Source organism: Mytilus galloprovincialis, chromosome 3 (assembly GCF_965363235.1).
Source record: "Mytilus galloprovincialis chromosome 3, xbMytGall1.hap1.1, whole genome shotgun sequence".
In the NCBI taxonomy this organism is placed as follows: Eukaryota; Metazoa; Mollusca; class Bivalvia; order Mytilida; family Mytilidae; genus Mytilus; species Mytilus galloprovincialis.
Window position 1 is genome coordinate 106,086,962 of NC_134840.1, and position 22,553 is coordinate 106,109,514.

The 22,553-nt window shown below is 31.6% G+C and overlaps 1 protein-coding gene across 3 annotated transcripts in view; it reads left to right on the plus strand.

Moving 5' to 3' along the window:
• The first annotated feature begins 1,714 nt into the window (after positions 1 to 1,714).
• Positions 1,715 to 22,553, plus strand: part of LOC143069693 (phospholipase DDHD1-like) — a 30,907-nt gene continuing 10,068 nt past the window's right edge. For all 3 annotated transcript variants that reach the window (XR_012976462.1, XM_076244460.1, XM_076244461.1), the window contains exons 1-9: positions 1,715 to 2,257; positions 4,352 to 4,513; positions 4,906 to 5,034; positions 5,503 to 5,641; positions 8,547 to 8,662; positions 19,042 to 19,148; positions 19,662 to 19,773; positions 20,776 to 20,852; positions 22,361 to 22,428. Coding sequence is in view for 2 of the 3 variants with exons in the window: in XM_076244460.1 (XP_076100575.1) it covers positions 1,813 to 2,257; positions 4,352 to 4,513; positions 4,906 to 5,034; positions 5,503 to 5,641; positions 8,547 to 8,662; positions 19,042 to 19,148; positions 19,662 to 19,773; positions 20,776 to 20,852; positions 22,361 to 22,428 (1,355 nt within the window). In the remaining variant the exon portion in view is untranslated. The remainder of the gene's footprint in view (positions 2,258 to 4,351; positions 4,514 to 4,905; positions 5,035 to 5,502; positions 5,642 to 8,546; positions 8,663 to 19,041; positions 19,149 to 19,661; positions 19,774 to 20,775; positions 20,853 to 22,360; positions 22,429 to 22,553) is intronic.

Sequence of the window (22,553 nt, forward strand, 5' to 3'; positions counted from 1 at the left end):
TAATTGTTTGTGTTTTAAAGCCCTTCTAAGCTCCACATTTGGGCTATTTCGTAACGGCCAGTTTTTATTGGTGGGGAAGCCAGAGTGCCCAGAAAAAACCACCAACCTTCGATAGGACAACTGACAATCCTGTTGAATTAAGATTAGAGTCTATAGTGCACCCGCACAGGCTCCTGACTTTGGATAGGCACATACATACAGGATATGACAGTGTTAAACATGTAAGCGAAATCCAAACCCTCCCCCTAACCTGTGACATTGGTGTTGCAGTACAACATAAGAACAAGTTATAGAAATCAATTGAAAAAGGCTCGTGAGATGGATACAAATAGAAATACATCTAAACAAAAACACAAAGTGGGCATGGAAAGTTACTTGTATATCCCAACAACAAATAGACACTAAGTACTGACAAAGAGTACTCGCAGTTATTGCTAGCTAGTTCAAATTAAGCCACTAACAACTAATAAAACATCATGCATCTAAGACTTAATTATCAATCAATACACATTCATTACCCAATGGGTTTAGAGTAAAGCGGCATCATAAACAGTCAGAGAACAACATGATATTGTGCAATGCCAAGATACAGGTATCTACAGATTGTAGATCCATGAATGTGTATATACATATAACAAAAATATTTAGTTTGCATTTAATTTTCTTATAAAAAAATCAATTTTGTTACCAATTAAAACAGTATTCAGTTACGTTTTTAATTTCAGGGTTGAATTGGTAACGTTAATAATAAGCTTATCTAAAGGGTCGATAAGTTTATCAGGATCGTTTTTTAAATTTCCGGCACGGTAAACGAAAAAGAGGATGTGCTATCCTATCTGAAATACGTTTTCTACAACCAAACTTCAAAACTAAATCTTTATATTTTTGGAGGAATTTAGTGAAGGTTTACCAAAACAATTGGAGTGTATGAATGTTTGACGACTTAGACGTGTTCGTAAAATAAGTGAACAAAATAACGTTTACAATATTGCTTTTATTTAATATTCTTTTGTATAACATCATCATGGCAAATATATTAAAACCCGTTGGAAACGATTGTCGAATGTTGAATGTTGAAATCGAATGCAGAATCTTTTTTTTAAATTTGAATGTTTTAAATCGAATGTTGAATAAAAACGAGAAAAAAAATTGTCACAGTTTGATTTTAATTTTGTTTATGTTGAATGTTGTAATCGAATGTTGAAATCGAACATTGAAATCGAATATTAAAATCGAATATTGAAATCGAAAGTTAAGAAACGAATGTTAAATGTTGAAAACGAATGTTGAATGTGTTGAATGTTGAAAACGAATGTTGATTTTTTTTTAAATGTTGAATGTTGAAATTGAATGTTGAATGTGGAAATCGAATTTTGAAAAACAATTGAAAAATAAACTTTTTAAAACTTTTTTTTATAATGTTGAATGTTGCATGTTGAAGACGAATGTCACGTTGAAAACGAATGTTAAATGTTGTAATAAAATTTAATCTCCATTACCAATGTTGATACAAAATTTACAAATATGATTCAAAATCTATAAGGTACGAAATTTTATATGAAGTTGGTCTTTTAATAGTGTATGAAATTGTTTTTATCATGGATACGAAATGAAAAGGGTACGAAATGAAATATTTTGGGTCGAAATAATAATTTGGTACGAAATTGAAAAGGTACGAAATACTACCTGCAAGAGGTGAAGGTCATTCTAAACTGGTATTGTAGTAGTCAGAATCAGCTGGTTGTTAATCCGGTAATTTGACAAAGTCTAACGTTATCGTGCGTATTTCAAACACACCACGGTAAAAATGTCATGATGAGTGAATTTGGATCTCTTGGAGATGGAATATTTTCATCAAACTCGAGACATTCTTCCTCAAGCAGAAGTTCTAGCGACCGGTTGTATCCGTCGCTTTTTGAATCCGACGAAGATAGCCCTGATAGCGATTGCTTCAGCACTGTAAGTGAATCACGTTCAACGCCACCACTGACCAGACAAAAGAACTTACTTTACCCTGTCAATGAAGAAGTAGATCATTTACGTCCAGAAGAGGTCCGGTGGCTTTATAAATCAAAAACTGATAAGAAATGGCATGCTTTTATTGGCTATGATTCTTTAAGAATTGAATGTCGTTTTAGAGCCTTACAGACTATAGATGAAGATGAAGATATTATTGATAATGATGTTATATCAGTTCGAGGAGGCCTTTATGAAGTTGATGTGGTTCTGAAAACATGCAAACCAGTTTATTGGTCTGGTAAGGTTTTATGTTCATTTATTTATTTAAATAGTAGTGTACTATACCTTTATAACTAGTCCAACTAATTATGACATCTTGAAAGGCTATTATATTTTTTTTCTTTGACGCCTTACATCGCAGGAAGGCGTAAAAGCAAAATATTTAATTAGCCTTCCAAGAGGTCATAATTATTTGGATTAGTAGTGTACATGAACACAAACTTTGAAAGAATCAAATGAGTATTCCGTCTAAAATTTCTGTTCTAAACTGTATTTTTGGGATACAATTGCTTTCAAGCAATCTGTTGACTTATACCAGTGGCTCAGGTCTATGCCCTCACGTCAACCGTTTTATTCTAAACACTAAGGAACAGCTTAGATTCCTATGATTGTCTTGCTTTAAAAGGTAGAAACAAACAAAGGGATTGAACTTAAACAACTTTCCTATTTATGTTCTTTTCATAATCTTCATGTTTGATATTTCCCTTGACTTTATATGCCTGTTTTTAACAACACGGAAAATCAGATTTGAGCAGTATTTATATTTAGTGTTTTTATAAATTTAGAAATACGTCAGAGGGAATTCCCCAGTTTTGATAAAAATGTGACAGTTCTCTGAATTCCGATAAATCTATTTCTGTCGTATAAGAATTGAAGTGGAGTCTCTCCAGGGTCTGTTTAGGTAATTATGCGCATGAGTATAGTTTTCCTGATTTCAAGGGGTATTAAATTGAATGGTTGCTCTGGATTCCCCACTCAATTGATTAATTTAAAACTCATGGGATCTTTTCTATGTATGTCTGCTATTGAGGGTTATTGCTGTTGCATAATTTTAAATCATATGCATCATTTAAATTTAAATAGATGTAGTCCACATCGTAGAGCTTTCACTACAACACCCCTCCAGGCGAAATGGAGTCTTCCATATTATCGTTTCGAGTTGTCTCCCTTCCGGAAGTAAATTCCATCAATTTTGAGAGATCAAACTATATGATACAAATTAACTCGTTCTGTCGATAAACGTTGTATTATATTAAAAACGATCGCAATTTAAACCGAGGGATGTGTACGGAAAGGAGTCATGACCACTGAACCAAAGGAAATTAAATATTTAAAGAGTTAGGAATGGGGTTCTTCCTAGAATTAACGTAGGAAAATAAGTGATAAGATTATAAAGATACGAAGTGAAATACCTTCTCTTGTGACTGCTGTGGAAAGTAAACTTGTAATTGATAGTACAAAAACAAAACACAATAGGCCTAAGTACATTGTTCATACACTTATATCCGGGATTGGATATTTTGTAACTATTCAGATTACGTAAATTACATTTTAAAATCTTCAATGTTTTACTCACACCAAGCTAAATATATACATGTACAGTATGTACAATAAAGCAATTTATAACAACTGTTATGATTTTCTAATCATTCAACTGGAATTTGATTTAAAATTGGGTGATAACAGACCTTGAGTGCGAACGTGTAGGGTGCGCAAACGGACCTGATACCAGGGTTGACTGTCCGACAAGTTAATTCAAATTACAAAATGTATAATTATTTCAAAGCTTTAGTCAAATGATTTATAAAAAGAAACCAAATAAATAGTTAGATTTGTATATATTAATATAAGAACTCAAAAAACATCAATAGGAACCGGAGAACTAATAGATATGTTACCAAAAACTCTAATTTTATTTGGAGTAACACTGCTTTAAAGATAATACTTTTGTTTCATAATTTTATTTAGAGTAACCCTGCTTTTATAGATACATTGTAATACTTATGTATCATAAAAAAAGCCTAAGATATTCTTAATAAGTAATCTACATTTTGTGCAATTGAAAAAAAAATGATTGATTTCTGTTACAGAGAATTATAAAACAGCATGTTTTTTTCTGTAGAATTAAATTACCTTCATAGAGTACAATGTATACTCAAGACCAAAGTTTAGAAAACTGAATACAATGAATCCAACAGAGCCGAAATTTAAAAACAAAACAAACACCATTGACTTAAATTCTGTCTGAGAGAGTTGCAACTATAGATTTAGCACAATTAATTAATTTTATAAACTGTAACTTAACCTGAACATATGATTTTCTGTTTCAAAGGCGATGAATCTGAAATTACACGTGGTCTATGGTTTTATGAACAGGACTGGCAACCCCTAGAGGAAGATTATAGTCAGCAATTAGAAGCAGAGCATATGTCCAAGTTTCTTGGTCGTAGGTTGGACGAGTTTGTGCCATCTCCATTAAAAGGGAAGAAACCAGGTACTTTCAATTTGACATTTCTGACAAATTCTTTGTCCGACTTTGGCTGCAGAGAATAACATTCCTAAGTGAATTGTGGTTTTTTTTTTACACAAGTTGTATGGTTTACTTCGAATTCTTTACAATAAAACCCCTGAAAACTAATCTAGTGTTTGACATGTATTCAATTTAATCTTCAAAAGCTACAAGTGTTTTCAAAATTAACAAGGTATTTACTTAAAATTTATGTTAAAAACTCTTTTAAGTTTGTTTAAGCCTCAGTATAAAACCCAGCCTTAGAGTAAAAATGTTAAATGTACTTTGTTTAAATTTATTGGAAGGATTTAAGTAATCATTATATCTTTAAAACTAGTTTTAAAAATAGTTTCATATTATGTTATTGTTATTTTCAGTCTTACTTCTATTAAAATTTGAATGGTTTTATGTGGAATGGAACGGGCCTAATGATGTTTACCTGTATAGTGAGTCAATGTCCTCTAAATTTGCTAGAGCAGTTGGGAATAAGCTGGGCTTGCAGAGAGGTAAATATATCAGTTACAATACATTTGTTTTACAAGAAAATGAAGAACAACATGTCTATTTGTAAAAATGTGTATCTCAATAATAATATAAATTCCTTATTTATAATGACAATGTACCTTTGAAATGAATATGTATGTATAAAATCATCCTTTTTATAAAGTCTGCAGAGATTAAAGATACTATATGGAAGCTTATTGTCTCATGAAAAAAAGGATTGTTAAAAAAAGATTAAAGTTTGTAAATTAATGTAGCTTTGGTAAATGTCATTTCATATATTTCTCACATCTTAGATGCATGCATCATAAGTATAGTAAACATCTTTTTACCAAATGATTCTTAATTATTTTGAAATGGACCCATGGCCAGCCACATGTTCATCAGTGAATATCGTACTTCATATCTTACTGTTTCTCTGTTTTATTGTCCTTATGATATATCATTCATCAATGTTTAGACTTGTGTTTTAGCTGGCTCTCGACTACAAAGGGGTTATAAAAACGAAGCTGTAATGGACGACAAGCCACCTGATATCACACATTTGGTATTTGTTGTTCATGGTATTGGTCAAAAGATGGACACTGGTAGTATAGTCAAGAGCTGTATAGAGTAAATATCTTGTTTAGTTATTAATTTATTACAATGAGTGTCATATTTAAAATTAAACCCATACAATTGGATTTGCATTTTACTTTAGAGGATGTTAAAACTGAACATTCTCATGCCTCGTTCACACAGACATTGAATTCGAATCGAATGCCAATCAAATTCGCTAATCGCGTTCATACTCTTCTTTTTAGCTCACCTGGCCCGAAGGGCCAAGTGAGCTTTTCCCATCACTTTGCGTCCGGCGTCCGTCGTCTGTCGTCCGTCGTCCGGCGTCGTTAACTTTTACAAAAATCTTCTCCTCTGAAACTGCTGGGCCAAATTAAACCAAACTTGGCCACAATCATCATTGGGGTATCTAGTTTAAAAAATGTGTGGCGTGACCCCGCCAACCAACCAAGATGGCCGCCATGGCTAAAAATAGAACATAGGGGTAAAATGCAGTTTTTGGCTTATAACTCAAAAGCCAAAGCATTTAGAGCAAATCTGACATGGGGTTTAATTGTTTATCAGGTCAAGATCTATCTGCCCTGAAATTTTCAGATGAATCCGACAACCCGTGGTTGGGTTGCTGCCCCTGAATTGGTAATTTTAGGGAATTTTTGCTGTTTTTGGTTATTATCTTGAATATTATTATAGATAGAGATAAACTGTAAACAGCAATAATGTTCAGCAAAGTAAGATTTACAAATAAGTCAACATGACCAAAATGGTCAGTTGACCCCTTTAGGAGTTATTGCCCTTTATAGTCAATTTTAACCACTTTTCGTAAATCTTAGTAATCTTTTACAAAAATCTTCTCCTCTGAAACTACTGGTCCAAATTAATCCAAACTTGGCCACAATTATCTTTAGGGTATCTATTTTAAAATATGTGTCTGGTGAGCCGGCCAACCAATCAAGATGGCCGCCACGGCTAAAAATAGAACATAGGGGTAAAATGCAGTTTTTGGCTTATAACTTAAAAACCAAAGCATTTAGAGCAAATCTGACATTTTGTAAAATTGTTTATCAGGTCAAGATCTATCTACCCTGAAATTTTCAGATGAATCTGACAACCTGTTGTTGGGTTGCTGCCCCTGAATTGGTAATTTTAAGGAAATTTTGCTGTTTTTGGTTATTATCTTGTATATTATTACAGAAAGAGATAAACTGTAAACAGCCATTATGTTCAGCAAAGTAAGATTTACAAATAAGTCAACATGACCGAAATGGTCAGTTGACCCCTTTAGGAGTTATTGCCCTTTAAAGTCAATTTTAACAATTTTTCGTAAATCTTAGTAATCTTTTACAAAAATCTTCTCCTTTGAAACTACTGGGCCAAATTAATCCAAACTTATCCACAATCATCTTTGGGGTATCTAGTTTTAAAAATGTGTCCGATGACCCGGCCATCCAACCAAGATGGCCGCCATGGCTAAAAATAGAACATAGGGGTAAAATGCAGTTTTTGGCTTATAACTCAAAAACCAAAGCGTTTAGAGCAAATCTGACATGGAGTTACATTGTTTATCAGGTCAAGATCTATCTGTCCTGAAATTTTCAGATAAATCTGACAACCCGTTGTTGGGTTCCTGCCCCTGAATTGGTAATTTTAAGGAAATTTTACTGTTTTTGGTTATTATCTTGAAAATTGTTATAGATAGAAATAAACTGTAAACAGCAATAATGTTCAGCAAAGTAAGATTTACAAATAAGTCAACATGACGGAAATGGTCAGTTGACCCATATAGGAGTTATTGCCCTTTATTGTCAATTTTTAACCATTTTTCGTAAATCTTAGTAATCTTTTACAAAAATCTTCTCCTCTGAAACTACTGGGCCAAATTAATCCAAACTTATCCACAATCATCTTTGGGGTATCTAGTTTAAAAAATGTGTCCGATGACCCGGCCGTCCAACCAAGATGGCCGCAATGGCTAAAAATAGAACATAGTGGTAAAATGCAGTTTTTGGCTTATAACTAAAAAACCAAAGCGTTTAGAGCAAATCTGACATGGGGGTTAAATTGTTTATCAGGTCAAGATCTATCTGCCCCGAAATTTTCAGATGAATTGGACAACCCGTTGTTGGGTTGCTGCCCCTGAATTGGTAATTTTAAGGAAATTTTGCTGTTTTTGGTTATTGTCTTGAATATTATTATAGATAGAGATAAACTGTAAACAGCAATAATGTTCAGCAAAGTAAGATTTACAAATAAGTCAACATGACCGAAATGGTCAATTGACCCCTTTAGGAGTTATTGTCCTTTATAGTCAATTTTCAACAATTTTTATAAATTTGTAAATTTTTACTAACATTTTCCACTGAAACTACTGGGCCAAGTTCATTATAGATAGAGATAATTGTAAGCAGCAAGGATGTTTAGTAAAGTAAGATGTACAAACGCATCACCATCACCAAAATACAATTTTGTCATGAATCCATCTGCTTCCTTTGTTTAATAGTCACATAGACCAAGGTGAGCGACACAGGCTCTTTAGAGCCTCTAGTTTAATTTGAATTAACTAATTTGAATTAGCCAATTCGCATTATAAATACGTTTTTTGTTAATACTAATTAAAAGTTAACGTCATTTGGACAGTAAAGCGAATTTGACGCGCATTGCAATTCGAATTAGAATTGACGTTAGGACGTAAAATGTTTCGAATGCGAATTAAACTAATTTGAATTAGTTAATGCGAATCAAATTCGAATTACGTTTGAACTCAGCATCAATGCATTCTATATATATATGTATGTCATCAAAACTTAGATTGAACAGTGAATTATTTCAGGTTTGTCTGATTTTAAAAGGACCACAGGAAATATGTGAAATGAAGGAACAATGACAAATATGTGATATGCCTTACTGTTTGATTATGATATTACTCTATTATTAATTTTGTCTTTATTTTTACTTTTTATAGACTGAGAGAGAAATGTGTCATTATAAAGAACAAAACCTTTCCACAGTTGGATTATGATAATAAAAGAGCAGAATTTTTACCTGTAGAATGGCGTTCAAGCTTGACTTTAGATGGAGGTAGGCAAGGGATTTTATGCTTCCATCAGTGGTATTGTATCTATGGTTTCATAGTTGTGTGTATACCTTTGTTGCTCTAGGTCATGAATTTGAACCTGTGCTAGGTCAAACAAATGTATTTATACACTACGCAACGAAGTTTTTGACCCCTCAGTCCGTCCGTCAGTCCTGTTTTTAGTCATCGCAACCACTCTAAAACCACACAACAGAATATCACGAAACCTTTTTAGATAATAAGGACATAATATGTAGATGTGCATATCGACAGAAAATTACGATTCAATATTTTTTCTAGGAGTTAAGCCCCTTTGAATTTATTTGCTTTAATGTACTACTGCAACATTTTGTCATTGCAACTCCTCTGAAACCACACAACAGAATTTCAGGAAAGCTTTATAGATAATTAGGACATAATATGTAGATGTGCATATCAACAGGAAATAATGATTCATTTTTTTTCCCCTAGGAGTTGCGCCCCTTTGAAATTATTTGCTTTAATGTACTACTGCAACAGTTAATCATCGCTACTCCTATGAAACCACACAACAGAATTTCATGAAACTTTGTAGATAATAAGGACATACTACGTAGATGTGCTTATCGACAGGAAATTACGATTCAATATTTTTCCAGGAGTTATGCCCCTTTGAACTTATTTGCTTTAATGTACTACTGCAACAGTTTGTCACCACAACTCCTCTGAAACCACACAACAGAATTTCATGAAACTTTGTAGATAATAAGGACATACTACGTAGATGTGCATATCGACAGGAAATTACGATTCAATTTTTTTCCAGGAGTTATGCCCCTTTGAACTTAATTGCTTTAATGTACTACTGCAACAGTTTGTCACCACAACTCCTCTGAAACCACACAACAGAATTTCACAAAACATTTTTAGATAATAAGGACATACAGGAAATAATGATTTAATTTTTATACGACCGCAAAAATTTTAATTTTTTGGTCGTATATTGCTATCACGTTGGCGTCGGCGTCGTCGTCGTCGTCGTCCGAATACTTTTAGTTTTCGCACTCTAACTTTAGTAAAAGTGAATAGAAATCAATGAAATTTTAACACAAGGTTTATGACCACTAAAGGAAGGTTGGGATTGATTTTGGGAGTTTTGGTCCCAACATTTTAGGAATTAGGGGCCAAAAAGGGCCCAAATAAGCATTTTCTTGGTTTTCGCACTATAACTTTAGTTTAAGTGAATAGAAATCTATGAAATTTTGACACAAGGTTTATGACCACAAAAGGAAGGTTGGGATTGATTTTGGGAGTTTTGGTTCCAACAGTTTAGGAATTAAGGGCCAAAAAAGGGCCCAAATAAGCATTATTCTTGGTTTTCGCACAATAACTTTAGTATAAGTAAATAGAAATGAATGAAATTTTAACACAAGGTTTATGACCACAAAAGGAAGGTTGGGATTGATTTTTGGAGTTGAGGTCACAACAGTTTATGAATTAGGGGCCAAAAAGAGGCCCAAATAAGCATTATTTTTGGTTTTTGCACCATAACTTTAGTATAAGTAAATAGAAATCTATGAAATTTAAACACAAGGTTTATGACCATAAAAGGAAGGTTGGGTTTGATTTTGGGAGTTTTGGTCCTAACAGTTTAGGAATAAGGGGCCCAAAGGGTCCAAAATTGAACTTTGTGTGATTTCATCAAAAATTGAATAATTGGGGTTCTTTGATATGCCGAATCTAACTATGTATGTAGATTCTTAATTTTTGGTCCCGTTTTCAAATTGGTCTACATTAAGGTCCAAAGGGTCCAAAATTAAACTTAGTTTGATTTTAACAAAAATTGAATCCTTGGGGTTCTTTGATATGCTGAATTTAAAAATGTACTTAGATTTTTAATTATTGGCCTAGTTTTCAAGTTGGTCCAAATGGGGGTCCAAAATTAAACTTTTTCATCAAAAATTGAATAAATGGGTTCTTTGATATGCCAAATCTAACTGTGTATGTAGATTCTTAATTTTTGGTCCAGTTTTCAAATTGGTCTACATTAAGGTCCAAAGGGTCCAAAATTAAACTAAGTTTGATTTTAACAAAAATTAAATTCTTGGGCTTATTTGATATGCTTTATCTAAATATGTACTTTGATTTTTATAGGACCGCAAAATTTGAAAAATTTTTCGTCGTATATTGCTATCACGTTGGCGGCGTCGTCGGCGGCGTCGTCGTCGTCGTCCGAATACTTTTAGTTTTCGCACTCTAACTTTAGTAAAAGTGAATAGAAATCTATGAAATTTTAACACAAGGTTTATGACCACAAAAGGAAGGTTGGGATTGATTTTGGGAGTTTTAGTCCCAACATTTTAGGAATTAGGGGCCAAAAAGGGCCCAAATAAGCATTTTCTTGGTTTTCGCACTATAACTTTAGTTTAAGTAAATAGAAATCTATGAAATTTTGACATAAGGTTTATGACCACAAAAGAAAGGTTGGGATTGATTTTGGGAGTTTTGGTTCCAACAGTTTAGGAATTAGGGGCCAAAAAAGGGCCCAAATAAGCATTATTCTTGGTTTTCACACAATAACTTTAGTTTAAGTAAATAGAAATCAATGAAATTTAAACACAATGTTTATGACCACAAAAGGAAGGTTGGTATTGATTTTGGGAGTTTAAGTCTCAACAGTTTAGGAATTAGGGGCCAAAAAGGGACCCAAATAAGCATTTTTCTTGGTTTTCGCACCATAACTTTAGTATAAGTAAATAGAAATCTATGAAATTTAAACACAAGGTTTATGACCATAAAAGGAAGGTTGGTATTGATTTTGGGAGTTTTTGTCCCAACAGTTGAGGAATAAAAGGCTCAAAGGGTCCAGATTTAAACTTTGTTTGATTTTATCAAAAATTGAATAATTGGGGTTCTTTGATATGCCGAATCTAACTATGTATGTAGATTCTTAATTTTTGGTCCCGTTTTCAAATTGGTCTACATTAAGGTCCAAAGGGTCCAAAATTAAACTTAGTTTGATTTTAACAAAAATTGAATCCTTGGGGTTCTTTGATATGCTGAATCTAAAAATGTACTTAGATTTTTAATTATTGGCCTAGTTTTCAAGTTGGTCCAAATGGGGGTCCAAAATTAAACTTTTTCATCAAAAATTGAATAAATGGGTTCTTTGATATGCCAAATCTAACTGTGTATGTAGATTCTTAATTTTTGGTCCAGTTTTCAAATTGGTCTACATTAAGGTCCAAAGGGTCCAAAATTAAACTAAGTTTGATTTTAACAAAAATTAAATTCTTGGGCTTATTTGATATGCTTTATCTAAATATGTACTTTGATTTTTATAGGACCGCAAAATTTGAAAAATTTTTCGTCGTATATTGCTATCACGTTGGCGGCGTCGTCGGCGGCGTCGTCGTCGTCGTCCGAATACTTTTAGTTTTCGCACTCTAACTTTAGTAAAAGTGAATAGAAATCTATGAAATTTTAACACAAGGTTTATGACCACAAAAGGAAGGTTGGGATTGATTTTGGGAGTTTTAGTCCCAACATTTTAGGAATTAGGGGCCAAAAAGGGCCCAAATAAGCATTTTCTTGGTTTTCGCACTATAACTTTAGTTTAAGTAAATAGAAATCTATGAAATTTTGACATAAGGTTTATGACCACAAAAGAAAGGTTGGGATTGATTTTGGGAGTTTTGGTTCCAACAGTTTAGGAATTAGGGGCCAAAAAAGGGCCCAAATAAGCATTATTCTTGGTTTTCACACAATAACTTTAGTTTAAGTAAATAGAAATCAATGAAATTTAAACACAATGTTTATGACCACAAAAGGAAGGTTGGTATTGATTTTGGGAGTTTAAGTCTCAACAGTTTAGGAATTAGGGGCCAAAAAGGGACCCAAATAAGCATTTTTCTTGGTTTTCGCACCATAACTTTAGTATAAGTAAATAGAAATCTATGAAATTTAAACACAAGGTTTATGACCATAAAAGGAAGGTTGGTATTGATTTTGGGAGTTTTTGTCCCAACAGTTGAGGAATAAAAGGCTCAAAGGGTCCAGATTTAAACTTTGTTTGATTTTATCAAAAATTGAATAATTGGGGTTCTTTGATATGCCGAATCTAACTATGTATGTAGATTCTTAATTTTTGGTCCCGTTTTCAAATTGGTCTACATTAAGGTCCAAAGGGTCCAAAATTAAACTTAGTTTGATTTTAACAAAAATTGAATCCTTGGGGTTCTTTGATATGCTGAATCTAAAAATGTACTTAGATTTTTTATTATTGGCCCAGTTTTCAAGTTGGTCCAAATCGGGGTCCAAAATTAAACTTTGTTTGATTTCATCAAAAATTGAATAATTGGGGTTCTTTGATATGCCAAATCTAACTGTGTATGTCGATTCTTAATTTTTGGTCCCGGTTTAAAATTGGTTTACATTAACGTCCAAAGGGTCCAAAATTAAACTAAGTTTGATTTTAACAAAAATTGAATTCTTGGGCCTCTTTGATATGCTGAATCTAAACATGTACTTAGATTTTTGATTATGGGCCCAGTTTTCAAGGTGGTCCAAATCAGGATCCAAAATTATTATATTAAGTATTGTGCAATAGCAAGAAATTTTCAATTGCACAGTATTCAGCAATAGCAAGAAATCTTCAATTGCACAGTATTGTGCAATAGCAAGAAATCTTTAATTGCACAGTATTGTGCAATAGCAAATATTTTCAATTGCACAGTATTGCACAATAGCAAGAAATATCTAATTGCACAATATTGTGCAATAGCAAGAAATTCCAATTGGATTTCAATTGGAGTTATCTTTCTTTGTCCAGAATAGTAGTTGAATCAACTTAAATCATTGTTTTATACAATATACAATGTATATTCACTTTTACTACCAACTGATAGATTAAAACAATCTTTACCATTCAGTGATAACAAGCACTTTTTTTACATTTTAATATTTTATGATGTATTTAAATGAGTAGTTATTGTTGCAAACTTCATTAGAAATTTGAATTGAGATCAGTTTTGAAATAAGGGAAAGGGGGATGTGAAAAAAAAATTGGAGGGTCAATTTTTTTCATTTCAGATTTCATAAATAAAAAGAATATTTCTTCAAACATTTTTTTGAGAGGATTAATATTCAACAGCATAGTGAATTGCTCAAAGGCAAACATTTTTTTTTAAGTTCATTAGACCACATTCATTCTGTGTCAGAAACCTATGCTGTGTCAACTATTTAATCACAATCCAAATTTAGAGCTGAATCCAGCTTGAATGTTGTGTCCATACTTGCCCCAACCGTTCAGGGTTCAACCTCTGCGGTCGTACAAAGCTGCGCCCTGCGGAGCATCTGGTTGATTATGGGCCCAGTTTTCAAGTTGGTCCAAATCAGGATTCCATATCAAGTATTGTGCAATAGCAAGAAATTTTCAATTGCACAGTATTGCACAATAGCAAGAAATATCTAATTGCACATAGTGTGCAATAGCAATTAATTTTCAATTGGAGTTATCTTTCTTTGTATAGAATAGTAGTTGATAATATATGTTGGAAATTTGCCAGACATGACTATGATGTCATTTTCTATTTTTATTTGCCAATAACTTTATGTAAATAACTTCATTGGAAATTTGCCAATATAAAATGTTGCTGATGAAGCTTTTTTAGCTCACCTGTCCAGAAGGGACAAGTGAGCTTATGCCATCACTTGGCGTCCGTCGTCGTCTGTCGTCCGTCGTCCGTCGTCTGTCGTCGTAAACTATTTCAAGAATCTTCTCCTCTGAAACTACTGGGCCAAATACTTTTAAACTTTAACTGAATGTTCCTTAGGGTATCTAATTTATAAATTGTATCCGAAGTTTTGATCTATCAACAAACATGGTCGCCATTGCTAAAAATAGAACATAGGGGTCAAATGCAGTTTTTGGCTTATAACTCAAAAACCAAAGCATTTAGAGCAAATCTGACTTGGGGTTATAATGTTTATCAGGTCAAGATCTATCTGCCCTGAAATTTTCAGATGAATCAGACAACCCGTTGTTGGGTTGCTGCCCCTGAATTGGTAATTTTAAGGAAATTTTACTGTTTTTGGTTATTATCTTGAATATTATTTTAGATAGAGATAAACTGTAAACAGCAATAATGTTCAGCAAAGTAAGATTTACAAATAAGTCAACATGACGGAAATGGTCAGTTGACCCCTTTAGGAGTTATTGCCCTTTATAGTCAATTTTTAACCATTTTTCGTAAATCTTAGTAATCTTTTACAAAAATCTTCTCCTCTGAAACTACTGGGCAAAATACTTTCAAACTTTAATTGAATGTTTCTTAGGGTATCTTGTTTCTAAATTGTATCCGAAGTTATGATCTATCAACAAACATGGTCGCCATTGCTAAAAATAGAACATAGGGGTCAAATGCAGTTTTTGGCTTATAACTCAAAAACCAAAGCATTTAGAGCAAATCTGACCTGGGGTTATATTGTTTATCAGGTCAAGATCTATCTGCCCTGAAATTTTCAGATGAATCAGACAACCTGTTGTTGGGTTGCTGCCCCTGAATTGATAATTTTAAGGAAATTTTGCTGTTTTTGGTTATTATCTTGAATATTATTATAGATAGAGATAAACTGTAAACAGCAATAATGTTCAGCAAAGTAAGATTTACAAATAAGTTAAATGACGGAAATGGTCAGTTGACCCCTTTAGGAGTTATTGCCCTTTATAGTCAATTTTAAACCATTTTTTGTAAATCTTAAAAATCTTTTACAAAATTCTTCTCCTCTGAAACTACTGGGCCAAATACTTCCAAACTTTAACTGAATGTTCCTTAGGGTATTTAGTTTGTAAATTGTATCCGAAGTTATGATCTATCAACAAACATGGTCGCCATTGGTAAAAATAGAACATAGGGGTCAAATGCAGTTTTTGGCTTATAACTCATAAACCAAAGCATTTAGAGCAAATCTGACCTGGGGTTGTAATGTTTATCAGGTCAAGATCTACAATGTATCTGCCCTGAAATTTTCAGATGAATCAGACAACCTGTTGTTGAGTTGCTGCCCCTGAATTGATAATTTTAAGGAAATTTTGCTGTTTTTGTTTATTATCTTGAATATAATTATAGATAGAAATAAACTGTAAACAGCAATGATGTTCAGCAAAGTAAGATCTTCAATTAAGTCAATTTGACCAAAATTGTCAATTGACCCCTTGAGGAGTTATTGCCCTTTAAGGACTTTTTTCGCAATTTGTTCATCATGTTGACTTACTTTAAAAAATCTTCTCCTTTGAAACTGCTGTATCAATTTCAGCCAAACTTAGGCTAAATGAGTTTCAGAGTATTTAGTATAAATTTTATATTTTATTTCCTTGTATGTCAAGAAACATAGCTACTATGGCTAAAATAGAACATACCGGTAGGAGAAAATGATTATTTTTTTTGGCTTTTGAAGAAAATAGGACGATCCAAAAAACATCTAAATAAATTGAAAAGCCAAAATAATCATTGATGAGAGATTTAACCAAAAGAATTAAGGTGAGCGATTCAGGCTCTTGAGAGCCTCTTGTTTCCTTACCTTATCTAAAATGTTTTTAGATAATGTATGTTGGACATTTGCCAGACATGACTATGATGTCATTTTCTATTTTTATTTGCCAATAACTTTATGTAAATAACTTCATTGGAAATTTGCCAATATAAAATGTTGCTGATGAAGTTTTTTTTTATTGTTTTATACAATAAACAATGTATATTCACTTTTACTACCAACCAATCTTCACCATTCAGTGATAACAAGCACTTTATTTTACATTTTAATATTTTATGATGTATTTAAAAGAGTAGTTATTGTTGCAAACTCCATTAGAAATTTGAATTGATATCAGTTTTGGAAAAAGGGAAACGGGGATGCGAAAAAAAAAGGGGGGGGGGGTTAAATTTTTCTCATTTCAGATTTCATAAATAAAAAGAAAATTTCTTCAAACATTGTTTTGAGAGGATTAATATTCAACAGCATAGTGAATTGCTCAAAGGCAAAAAAAACCTTATAAGTTCATTAGACCACATTCATTCTGTGTCAGAAACCTATGCTGTGTCAACTATTTAATTTTAGATTTAAAAAGTTTGAAGAAGAAATCTTTAATTGATTTGTAAAATCTTGACAATTTTTTTGTGTAAAAAAAAAACATGTAATGTCAAAAATTTGATCACAATCCAAATTCAGAGCTGTATCACGGTTGAATGTTTTGTCCATACTTGCCCCAACTGTTCAGGGTTCGACCTCTGCGGTCGTATAAAGCTGCGCCCTGCGGAGCACCTGGTTTTTACTTACACAGTTTTTTTTTCTTACACTTATTTAATTTCTCCAATGACAATGTGGGGACGTGGAGTATGTGAGCGCGCTCACTAAGGTTCTTTAATTACAAAAAAAATTTGCTGCTTCTTGATAAGCACATCAAATTTAGTCACAATAGCCAAGTCTAGTGAGTCAAAATTACACTATTGTATAGGGTATCTTTTCTTTCCAAACAATTTCTGTTTAGAGCAGCAAAGTAAAAATTTACAAATAATGAGATGTGTAATGATTGCTAATGAGATAAATATCCACTAAACACCAAAGGCTAAGGTTGCTAGAGATTTTTGTTTTTAAAATTAAAAGCACATGTGACCAGTTAGAATGCTACTGTTTTTGGTGCGTGAAAAAATATTATTTTTAAAAATACTATTCAAAATACAATGCAAAAAAATAAAGAGATTTTTTTTAAAATAAAATTCAGTTCTTACAGTGAGTTGACTGTTAGTGTTGCTCTCCACCAATTGCAACTCATTCAAAATTTTGACCAAATTGCAATTTGTTTTATTAAACCAAATTGTTCAACTGGTCAGAATATTGAACAAATTGTTCAGTCAAAATGTGAAAGTGCAAGGTGACAAAATAAAATATACTTACAATCCTATAAGACTTTAACTCCACTTTAATGATGTTGTGACAAAAATTAGTTTATCAGTTTGCATAGTTATATTATATTCATTTCCATGCTGAAGGGGAACTGTTTATTTTGAATTGCTATTAAATTGTCCAAACTAAGTTTTCATATAGTTTTTCTTTCTAAAAGTATTCTATATTTATAAGAATCAGATATCATTTTAATAAAACATCATATATTCAGTAAAATATGTGTGAAATAACAATATGGTATTGATAAGTTTTCAGGGGAGATAACCTAAAATATTATTCTTTTGAATAAAGACTTTTGAAAGAAAAGTTATCATTTCCCCTATGGAAACTTCCTACAAACATACATTGCAATTTTACACATATTTTACTGAATATGAAATGTTTTAATTCACATAATGTCTGATTCTCATAAAATATGTGTAAAATTGCAATATATGTTTGTAGGAAGTTTCCATGGGGGAGATAATAACTTTTCTTTTAAAAAGTCTTTATTCAAAAGAAATTTAATTGTAACTTTTTTACTCAAGAAAGACTAAAGTTTATACCTGATCATATATATAAAAACAAAAATACTGTAAGCTTTTCAAATTTAATGAGTAGTCAAGATAAGTAGGTACTTGTTGGGTTGGCAAAATTTTGCAAAATTGTTATGTCTGTATTTAAATGATAATATATGGATATTACTCTTTCATCTGCATACACCTACTTCATATGTATATATGTTAGTTCATGCATTACTATTGTTTGTTAAATTTATTGTACTATTATGCCTCATGTGAGGCCTTTAGTGAAATAAAAAGTTTTAAAGTTTCAAAGTTTCAAGAATAATATTTTAGGTTATCTCCCCTGAAAACTTATCAATAGCATATTGTTATTTCACACATATTTTACTGAATATATGATGTTTTATTTAAAATGATATCTGATTCTTATAAATATAGAATAATTTAAGAAAGAAAAAATATATGAAAGCTTAGTTTGGACAATTTAATAGCAATTCAAAATAAACAGTTCCCCTTCAGCATGGAAATGACTATAATATAACTATACACACTGATAAACTAATTTTGTCACAACATTATTAAAGTGGAGTTAAAGTCTTATGAGATTGTAAGTATGTTTTATTTTATCACCTTGCACTTTCATGACTTGGCTGTGGTTTTCTACAGCAGTTGGTTCAAATTTCTGACCAGTTGAACAATTTGATTTTAAAAAACAAATTGCAATTTGGTCAAAATTTTGAATGAGTTGCAATTGGGGGAGAGCAACACTAACAGTCAACTCACTGTAAAAGATAATCCTTTTGGAAAAAATTCGACTAGTATTCTAAATACAATTCCAAAAATATTGAGATTTTTTTTTTTAATAAAATGCAGCAAATCATATGGTCTAAATTAGATATTTTTATCTATTCATGGAAGATGATGTTTTTTATTAACAGATACAGTAGATTCCATTACACCAAACAAAATGTTGGGATTTAGATCTATCTTGAACAGTAGTGCTATGGATATATTATACTATACAAGTCCTCTTTACCGTTCTGAGGTAAATATTAATCTCTTTATGTCAGTTATTCTGGGGTTCTCAATGATTGAGATATTTTTATACCCCAGCCATTGCTGATGGTGCATTAAGTTTAACCATTGTCCGTGTGTAAGTATGTACCTATGTCGCAAAGTTAGTTTCCCTTCTCTTACTTTAGATGGCATCTTTTCTAAAAATACACAGGAAATGTTGATACATTATAACAAGTCCAAGCATAGTAAATTGTTTCTTTAGAATTTTTTGTTTTTTGAATGGGCGTTTATGTGTGTAAGAAATTAGATATGAGATTTTGAGTCGAAATCAGTGAATATGACTTTGACTGTTAATCATCTTAAATGACATATGGCAAATTTTATAATTAATTATTAAGTCGAAATAAAAACAACTACTATTTCTCCTTAACTTGTCTATGAGACACCAACCAATTTACAAATTACCAAAGGGCATCTACAATCTCAAGTATTATATTAAAATGAATTTGTATAGAAAAGTAAAAGTTGTTTCTCTCTTCAGATTACTCAAAGTTTACAGACACAGATAAACCAATTGTTTGATAAATTTTGTGGTAAAAATCCCTATTTTATGCCTAGCGGAGGCAAGATATCTGTTGTTGCTCATTCACTCGGTAAGTAATAACAGAAATAACATTGTGTTTCAACTATTGCATTGTTTAAAGTGGTACACAACACTACAGGGAGATAACTCTGTAAAAATCAGATGAACGTTTTAATAACATTCTATTTTTAGGAAAATATTAAGCTTTTCAATAATCAAAACTAGTGTATGTCAAACTGAGATATATCCCCAATGAAATTTTTTATGTTAAAGTGTGTGGTCAAGTCTTTTTGGAAATTTTCACATTTTTGACAAAAAATCAAAAAATATGTTGTAAAAATTTTATGAAAATTATACGAGCCAAATTTATCTTGCGATAAGGTGTTTGATACAGCTAAAAGGATCCGTAATGTTACATTAGCATAATTTGGTCAGTTTGATTCATACCCAAATAATTTAATTTTGGATGTAACGCGTCTTCTGATTGGCCGACGTTATTTTGCTATGAGCCCATAGACATAATTTAGTCATGTGACCGTGACGTCATCAACGTTTTTTCATGGTTTTCTACGGTTTAAAATGGAATTTAGAATTAAATTATAAGAAATGACGGTAATATTTTTTCTGTCTATTCGAAATAACATAAAAAATGTGGTGCACACTGTTAAATAACCCGCTACGCGTGTTATTCAGTGTGCACCAAATTTTTTATGTTATTTCTTCATAGACAGAAAAAATATTACAGTCATTCCTTAAATATCAACTCACGTAAACATATCAGATATTGTTTCCAAATTTGTTGAATAAGAGCCATAGCATTACTTTTGTACTATCATCCTGATCTTTTCAAACATCAAATGCTCAATATTTTGGACTTTTTCAAAAATGTCTGTTATATGTACAAAGATTTTTTATCTCATGTGCCAAAGGTCAAAAACAGGTGAGTAATATACATAAATGTATTTTATAGGACCAAAAGACTAAAAACATGAAGTGTTAAAGTTTATCTTATAAAATAGGTTTTGTATAATTTTACGAAAATAATGCATCTAAATGTTATTGTTTACTGTAGGTGCTGTTATTACATATGACATACTGACGGGCTGGAACCCAATTACTCTGTATGATCAGCTAGTCTCCAAAGTCATTGTAAGTGTCAAAAAATTTAAAGAAATAAACAGATGATTATAGATTTACAAACATGTATGTCAAAGTTTTGATCACATATGATTTGTCAAAAGTAAAACTAAACTGTAATTATTCCCAAGGATAATTTTTCTTTTTCACGATATGAATTGTTCCACATATTGATATTGTAGTTTTCTATAAATTTCTGTTTATTAACTTGTTTAATTATCAAAAAAAACTCATAATTATGGTTTTCGACCCCATGGTATTTATGGCCTTCGTAAAATTTGACACATTGGCATCTGGCATAATATTTTTTAAGTTAAGTATCTTTGATGAGGGTTTTATATATTAGACATACATACATGTACATTTTATTCAAAATTAAAATTGTCATTGAATTTGCTTCTAAATTTGTACATAAAGTGCTGTAAATTATACAACATATTTGATTTGATTTTCCCTGTTGAAAATGGTTTCAACTTCTTAGTAAACTGATAGATTTGAAAAGAACATTTACAAATTTAATGGGTTCTCCATTTGACAGAGTCAAGAAGCCATCCATCCAAGTGCAATACCGGAAAAGGTTCTTAAAAACTAATTTGTTGATTGTTTATTACTTGTTGCTGTGGAAGTTTTTATCACAAATCATCTGAATATTATAATATTTGTCTTTTTATCCAAATTATCTTAAATGAAAAGCTGTACTTTGTTAACAGTAAACTCTGAAGAAAAATCAAATATTGAAATGCAGACTTTTGTGATGGAAACAAGTTTATTTATTCTATTTCACCAAGTTTGAATTTGGCGCTGCCTGCAGAAAGTTTCCTATTAGAGGAAGTTTGAGATAACTCTGCAAATATTTATGGAAAATTCCAAAATCGATTTTTTTTTAGAGATGATGTTTTCCGAATATGAATACGAATACTTTATTTCTCATAAAACTACAATTACATAGTTATAGAGAACATACATAAATATAACTATAAGGTACAATTTTTACAAGCATGTGTGAACAATACAATGAAATTAACTTGGTGGAATGACTTTCACATTTATAACTTTGATAAATTTACATAGTTTTTCTATAAATATTACAATATTACATGAATTAAACAGTTGATCAAATTTATAGATATTAGGGTTAGACCAGCAGTATGTAGGTAAAAAATTCTTTCTGTATTGATGTGATACCAATTTTTGTTATTTTCAAGAGTAAAGGTGACCCACATATTTGTTAATTTCGAGAGTAAAGGTGACTAACATATTTGAATGTTCAGTTAACTGCAAATTCTCTAAGGCTGTTAGGATTATATACACACTGGCAAGACCACAAAATCAAATATCCATGAAATTTAATTTTTCCTCAGTCAATGAAAATTGGTACCCACAAAAATAAATGAATCCATACTACAAACGATTTAAGGAGGCACATTGTTGAAAAATTTGGAAAAGACATTATGTAAGGTTCCTTTAATGTATGCTTTTAACTTAAAAGATATGTGAGAAAGGATATAATTTCATTACAGGATGAGGAAAAGGAACAAGCACAGGGGTCAGATGAACTTTTGAATGAGTTGAATGAAGCCAAGAAAAGGTTTGTTAATTCATAATTTTCTGATTTGATTTTATATTCAGTTGTTATGTCTCATTTATGCAAGTACATTCAGCTTTAGAGTTTACAGGTAGAATAAATTATAAAAAATGACAGCATGATTATAA